The sequence below is a fragment of the Aplysia californica genome, unplaced genomic scaffold, assembly GCF_000002075.1.
Source record: "Aplysia californica isolate F4 #8 unplaced genomic scaffold, AplCal3.0 scaffold00150, whole genome shotgun sequence".
NCBI classification, from domain to species: domain Eukaryota; kingdom Metazoa; phylum Mollusca; class Gastropoda; order Aplysiida; family Aplysiidae; genus Aplysia; species Aplysia californica.
Window position 1 is genome coordinate 631,070 of NW_004797420.1, and position 8,035 is coordinate 639,104.

General features: G+C 41.5%; 1 protein-coding gene across 1 annotated transcript in view; it reads left to right on the forward strand.

Moving 5' to 3' along the window:
- Positions 1-1,835: 1,835 nt before the first annotated feature.
- The window catches only part of LOC101846811 (enoyl-CoA hydratase, mitochondrial), a gene marked incomplete in the record, with an annotated part of 19,621 nt that continues 13,421 nt past the window's right edge, over positions 1,836-8,035 (forward strand). Inside the window, 1 exon segment of the mRNA XM_013081886.2 lies at positions 1,836-2,156. Coding sequence (XP_012937340.1) covers positions 2,042-2,156 — 115 coding nt within the window.

An 8,035-nucleotide genomic window follows, 5' to 3' on the forward strand; every position in this document is an offset into this window, starting at 1 on the left:
TACCGCTGCATGTGAAATTCTTTGAACCCCTGGGAATTCGCAGAGATAAAGCAGTTTTGGAGCTCCATGAAAGAACCAAAAGAATGTGCACCAACCACCCAAACAGGAAATTAGTAGAAACATGGAACCAAAGAAACAACTTCAACAAAAATCAGTCATGCATCGCATCACACAACTAAGGGAGAGCCACCATCTACCACAAAACAGAAGAGAAACCAAAAGAGTCAACCAAAACATCCCTCCTCACAACTCTATGGAAAAACCAATCATTACAACTTCTCTCAGAGACAATAGCACACAGTCTTCAGACCCCGTGAAGTTGATGCTTGCATCACATCAAACAATCGACAGCTATTCAGATGACTGGATACACGTCTATACAGACGGCTCAGCATTCAAAGGCACAACCAAAGCCGGATATGGAATACTAATACAGTAACAGATGGAAGTTCCAATGAGATCTCTGCAGCCTGTGAAGAGAAATGTAACAACTACGACGCAAAAATGATAACAATTGAAACAGCACTATACCATCTCCGCACAGTTTTTGACACTCATCCAAACAAAACACAGAGTATAGTGATCTTTACTGACTCACTATCAGTCTTGCAAGCAATAGAAAATGACCATCATCTAAACGAAGACTTGGCACATATACTGTTTGGCTCCCATCACCTGATAACATCCTGTAGCGCCAACCTGGTGATGCACGGGATTCCCGGACACTCAAACATACCTGGAAATGACAGAGCAGACACACTGACCAAAAGGGGATCTAGACAGGAACGGCCCAACATTCCAACTTCATACAACACTATAAAACAAATCATTAAAAGCAACAGCAAACAAGATTGGATGAACAGATGGGCCTTGGGAAAGACAGGCAGAGCAGTTTTCAAACATATGACTACAACAAAGTGAAATGACAATATCAACCACCTTCAGAGAAAGAAACAGACCACGATCTTCCGCCTATACGAACAGAACATATACAGCTCAACTTTCACTTGAACAGAATAAAACCAGAACTTCCCCCAATGTGTCATTTGTGTGACTATGCATATGAGACAGTGGGACATCACCTTTTCCAGTGTACAGCTCTAAATGACATCAGAGCTACACTTCTCCCTCCGAGACCTAACTTTGGCATCACACTCTACGGCACATTATAGCAACTGCAGCAAACCTGCACTTATCACTACATGGCATTGGACAGAAGGGCGAGAGCCCAGATGTTGCTGGATCGATAACAACAACACACCACCACCAACAACAACCAGGGACAGGTTGATGTTGATCTTCATGTCGTAGTTGTCACATTCTTCGTTTAATCTAGTGGTGTGGTGTTGGAGAATTCGTTCATCTTTGTGTGCAAGGCTTTGGTCATCATCGAAGAGTAATTCATTTAGCTAGGGCGTCTGGTTCTGCATTGACCTCTTTTGTAATTATATCCATATATAATTTACGATAACAAATTATGTTAAATAGTAGTGGTGATAGGACACAACCTTGTCTTATTCCGGATGTTATCTCGAACCATTCTGTGAGTCCCGCTTACGTTCTTACCGTACTTATAGTTATATTGTGTCCCTCAGAAAGTGATAAGATTTAGTTTACTCTAAAGCCTATCGTCAGTTTTTTTCCTCAGATATTCTGTAGTAAGAGCGGTGAACCAAGAATTCGGTAGGAATGTAAGTAACGATCCGCTGAACTAGAATTTAATTTAATCAGTGACGCACGTCTCGCGAACGTTGAACAAAGTACTTGACTTCGGAACACCTCTCCAATTTCAACCTTTTCGAGAGGTCTGCGGCCGCCGCCCCCTTGGCACTTCCGGTTCGAAGGTCGGAAAGAGAAGCCTCAGAGCATAAACCAGGATTCGTTCACCCACCGACGACTCAGCACTACGCAATAGGTCACCGAGCTTCTAGACTATTGCCATTGCATTGTGCATCAGCTCTGTGAGCACATTCACAATACACGAGGTCTAATAAAACAGTCTTGTACTGTCACACAAAGCTAGATCTTATTAGAACTAAGTATGGCTAATGTTGGTCGCATTTTTTCCTCTTTTGCTCGTTCTGTCGTGCTTCAGTCATGCAGAGCAGATGGGAATGTGCCTAGGATTGCATGCCAAAGGCTCTATTCTTCAGCAGGTCAGTCAAGATGAAAGTTGAGTTTAGTTTGCGAACTTTGTCCTATTTTACTTATTCCATCAGAATACTTGCATCTTTATAGACTCTAGGCTTAACTTCTTTACTCTTGTCTTGTATAATTTTTTTTTTTTTCAGGCAAACAACAACATGATCATCTTTGTCTTTGTCCATATCCATGAGAACTCCTGACCTTGAGCCTGAGCAATTTGTGTCACGATGCGGTGGAATCAGGCGCTCATCAATTTTAATTTTTGGGCAAAGGGAGTTAGGCCTATTCATTTAGATCTAGATTCTAGGCTAGATCTAGAATATAGATCTAGATCTAGATCTAGATCTAATCTAGATTTAGAATCTAGATTTAGGTTCTAGATTAGATCTTTAGCCAATCATTTTAAATAAATTTAAGGCCGGCACTATTTCTCCGAACGTTCGGGAAAATAAAGCTGGTCACTATTTCTCCGAACGTTCGGGAAAATAAAGCTGGGCACTATTTCTCCGAACACTCTGAAATCACATCCTTTCTCGCAAATTTCGGATATTATAGATCTATAATTATAGTAAAGCCTACCAAAGATTGTTCGTATACAATATGGTTCAATCGGTCCAAAAAATGTCCTCAGTAAATATTTATTTAAAGAAATGCTACAATTCCAAACAGTTTTTCGCTACAGATATGGCGTGTTGCCTATGAAGGGTGCTGCTCTTAAACGTAATGTGTTGTGTTCACTCGTGTGCTGTCTAGATCTAGATCTACGGAGGGTTATTGATAACGACACATAGAACTGGCATCTGCGTTTGTCACTGCTGCGACCAATGTACTGACACTGGCAAAGCCCCTTAATGTGTGTGATTCCATAATTTACATGTAATATCCTGTCCTTTTTTTTTTTTTAATTACGCACATTTAGGGTTAAAACAGCCCATCTTCTTCGGACAGGTGGACACACGCCCTTATTTGTTAATGTTTGTTGTTGTTTATGGGCTGTTCTAATTTTGATTTCTTTCTGTTGTGAAACCTTTCTTTTTCACGTTTTTACACTCATCTAAAAATCTCTAGACTAGCTCTTGAAAATTGAAATAGATATAGACCCAAAAATTTGCTCCTGTGTGTGTGTGTGTGTGTGTGTGTGTGTGTGTGTGTGTGTGTGTGTGTGTATGTATGTGCGTGTGTGAGTGTGTCTGTGTGTGGTAGTAAGTGGAGAGTGAGGAGTGTGTGTGTGTGTGTGTGTGTGTGTGTGTGTGTTTTCGGGCTTTATTTCAGCCTGTATTCAGTAACAGTTCAAAGTATACAAAAATAGAAACACAGGATCCATTCACTCCAGGGCTCATGAGTCGTTCGTCTCTTTCAGTTTCCCTCATTCATTCAATTCCCGTGTTCTCTCCCGCGGCTCATCCCTGTCCGCATGACTTTCTTCATACCCCACCCCCTCCCTCCAGGCACACACAAAGAAAATATCATTCTTTCCTTTGCACCCTGCGAACCATGGACAATAATATAAGCAAAACACTGCCTGAGCTGCATTCCTTTCTTTCGTGAGCTGTGGACCAGGCCAGGGGGTCGGTGTCGTCGTCTTGTCTTGTAGTTGCTGTCGCCTGTGGATACACTCGCACATTCTTCCTTTCACCCGCTCTTTCACTCACACTGTCTCTCCGTCCACAGCTCAGCTCGTCATACGTTCAAAAGTTGCCCACTGGTCATGTTTAGTTAGTGTGTGTACATGTGCATGATGGTGGTGGGTGTGTGGTGGGTGTTACTGAAGGTTGTCTGTAGGCGGGCTTGCCATGCGGTGTTCCTTCCCAGACCAGAGGCCAGAGGCAGAATGAAAGTTGGCGCCGAACTCTCGCAATAAATAGACAAAAAATCATGAGACCGGAAGCCGGAAACCGTTCGGAGAAATAAAGATCGGCACTATTTCTCCGAACGTTCGGAGAAATAGTCACTTCGTAAATTTAAAGCTTGCTCATTTGTCTTACTTTCGGTTTAAAAAATGGGAGTGTATACAGACCTGGTAACCGGGAACAAAGTCACAAAGTATACAGACCCGGTAAAGGAACTCTTTTGTGATTTCGGAGAGTTTCAGCGCCCTCTTGGCTCAGGGTAGACCTAGGTTCTTCTAGATCTATGGTCTAGACCTAGATCTAGATTCTAGATTCTAGATCTAGACAGACAGACTTAAATCTTTGATCTAGTTTCGCGGCTAGCCTAGAGCCTAGATCTAAATGAAGATTGCGGATGTCTCTTCGATGAACGATCATTTTTCCTCCGTTTTGGAGTTGGATGGAGGAATCACAATTTGAAGAAAAGAACAAGTTACAATGTCATAATTTCAATCGAGCAGTCCTCTCTCTCTCTCTCTCTCTCTTTCTTTCTTTCTCTGTGTATCGCTTGCCTTCTCTTTTTCTTTGTTTGTTTCTGTCTTTCTTTGTCCCCACCTATTTCCCACTCTATCTTTCTCTCGTTCCCTCCTGCCAACTGGGGCATGTCATATACATTTTGCTAGCAACCCCTCCCCCCCCCTCTCTCTCTCTCTCTCTCTCTCTCTCCCTCTCTCTCTCTCTCTCTCTCCCTCTCTCTCTCCCTCTCTCTCTCTCTCTCTCTCCCTCTCTCTCTCTCTCTCTCTCTCTCTCTCTCACACACACACACACACACACACACACTAGATTTCTACCGGGTCTGGGGGCTGAAACTTCCCGAAATCACAAAAGAGTTCCCCTACCGGGTCTGTATACACTTCGTGACTTTGTTCCCGGTTACCGGGTCTGTGTATACACTTCGTAAAAAAATACTCACCTATCATCATGAATAGTTCTAGAATATCTAGATCTATATATATATCTAGATCTAGATCTAGACTAGAAGTCAGATATTTGCAATTTCAGAGGCAAAATTAGTAAGGAAATGACCCTCAAAATTTTGTATAATTTCCTCAGCTCGAGAGCCCATGGAACTGATCTTTTAGGCTAGATCTAGATATAATAGATACCTGGGGAAAAATGCCAGTTCCTTCGTTTTCATTATTTTGACGAGTGCATGATTTCACCACTCCACTACAAAACCGTTCAAAAGCACACTCATAGGACGGTGACTTAAATATGTCACGTTCACCTCCCTCAGGTTCACGATCACAGAGTCATGGCACTTAAAATAGCAACAAGACAATGAACCAGTCACAATTCACTTGAGCACTCCGCTGGATTGCGGCTCTATTCGGTAGGAGCACATTTGGGATGTGCCGTCTTATTAATATTAATGTATCGCCAAACTCTCTACAAGTATCGTCATCGCTTGGGTTATCCCAAAGAGCGATTTACAGGTCAGGTTTCCACTGTTGACTATCCTGTTATGTTTAGATACAGCGCATGAACTTAGGCATGGCATAGGAGATGTTTTACGGTGCTGTAGAATAGAAATGAAAGTTACGGCGCCAGCGAGGGCCTTGTTTTGAAATAATATTTGGCTAGTATTTGTTTCTGCCGTCTTTTATTTTATTTTTGTGGGTGCATTACGTCATAGAACATTAAAACATTTTGGACGGCACTGCACGACCGTGCTCTATGGACGAACCGCGCCTGGCGGTACCACTTGTGGCTGTGGCCAGATGACACGCCTGCCACAAAAAAACTTTCCATTATAACGTTCACTGTCACAGTAACTTTTGAACGGACCTAAAAGGATTTCATTCCTCTTGATTCTTTGGTGTTGGATCTGATATAACAGGACTTTTTCTCTGGTCCCACCATCCCTGTTATATATCAGGTTTCCACTGTCAATTCTGAATGGTTGGCTTTACTTATACTGAGATGAGACACATGTTGATGTTGCTTGGAATCTGTGCAGAAATATTGGGAGTTCTGTCACCCCTTTCATGACATAGTTTTTTCAACTTTTACTGCTCTCAAATTTTGCCAGCCAGGGTGGTAAGCAGTTTTAGTCATTTTGTGGTAGCTTTCAAAAATCAAATTTTATATGACAAGTACATTTTCATGATGAGAGGTTTTAAATCTTTCATTATTTTTCTGATTAAATTCCGTTCAAAGCTGTATTTTAGAACAGTCATAAATCCTGTGTGGTACATTTTAGGATGTATTATTGTATGAGGATGACATCTAGGCTGACAATATTAGACATACAGTGTGCTAGAGCTGTCATGAAGGGGAATAGTTAAAATCAGAGGAATTTTGTCAATACTTAATTATTCTTTTAAGTCAACCATTTTCTCACAACTTATTACATGTACAGTGGAACTCGGATTCAACGAGGTTGCTGGGCCTGACCTAAAATCTCGTTGAATCCGAGTGTTCGTTATAGCAAACATGAGGTTTTGTGTAGATAATTACAGGCACTGAGCAAGTAATGTATAAAGAGAAGTCACAAATAGTGCCTGAAATGCCCGCATATAATATGAGCTGTGTAAAAAGAAAAAGACCGATTCGTTGAGATGCATTCCTGTGTCATCTCGATTGTTTACCACAAAGTTGTGTTGCTGTGTAGATCCTAGCATAACGGCAACTTTTGATTTCATAGACAAGCGCACAATTCATTACGAAGATCTACGTCAAGACTAGTTTATCATTGTAATAATGATCAGTTGCCGAGGGGAAAAAAAGACTGTGACGCGTTTGTATCTGCGACGTTCAAAGCCCGGATCGCTAGTGCGCCCCCCTCCTTCCCTGACACACACACACAGTCACATGTGTGTAGGCCGCCCATCCGACTCCGACACACGCCAGAGTAGACACGTGCACGTGTCAACAACGCATGTGTTGGTATGAATAAAAAGGCCGCAGATTGGCCGCATGCAATCGGCTAAGTGAATAATGGTTCATGATGCAGTTGCAATGGATGGTTTCTGGGAATAGATAAAGTTCGTTCTGGGAGAAAAATGAGCGAAGCCACGTCTGTGGGGGCAGTTCTCCCTGGAAGCGACCTCGTTGAATCCGAGCTCGCTGATTTAAGTGCTCGTTGAATCCGGGTTATTTTTATTGATTTTAAAGAAGAAAAAAAAACGGGGAATCTATCTCATCTCATTGAATCCGAGTTCTCGTTGAATCCGAGCTCGTTAAATCCGAGTTTCACTGTATTTGTGAAGCGGCGTGGTGAAATCAGGCACTCGTCAAAATAATAATAGAATTTAAAAAACTGACATTTTTCTGCCAGTTTGGCAATTTTTATCAAACTTTTGTTTTTTGGCTTAAAATCATTGTTATCCAAATAAGAGCACATTTCTGGGTGGATTTTACTTGAAAATGTTAATTAAAGGCACAAAAAAATTAAAGTTTTCTGTGTTTATGGACTATCAAGCTATGGAACAAAACTTTGCCGGCTATTTTCTCGCTAATTCTGCCTTAGACACCAGGCGACCCCACCTTCTTCAATCTCAAATGATATGTTGATTTCTATTCAAGATAGATGGGCATTTTTTTCACAGATAGCAAGATAACTGAACAAGCTTTAAGATGATATCAATAACTCCACATGCCCAAAAATTGAAGAGTGCCTGATTCCAACTCGCCATGGCACATTTTATGTTTCATTCTTTGAGTAGGTGAAAGGGACACCCTTTTTTAGTTTTAAGAAACTTCGAAATACTCGTTTCTTTTTAGCTTATGTTGTACAGTTAAACACTGTTTTAGTATAGCTTATTAAACTGCCAACCATGGGACGAGCATGAAGTTTGTTTTGTGTGGGGCTGATAGTTTAACAGGGTTTTGAGGCTGTCCTTTGTATAGATAGCACAAACTGTCCTACATCAAGGGAAATGATTCTACTGTGATTTGTGTTTGAAAAGTGTCTTTTTGTTGGTTAACTATTTAAATCACACCTGAGAGTGTTAAGTCTCTCTCTCTTTCTCTCTCTCTCTCTCTCTCTCTCTCTCTCT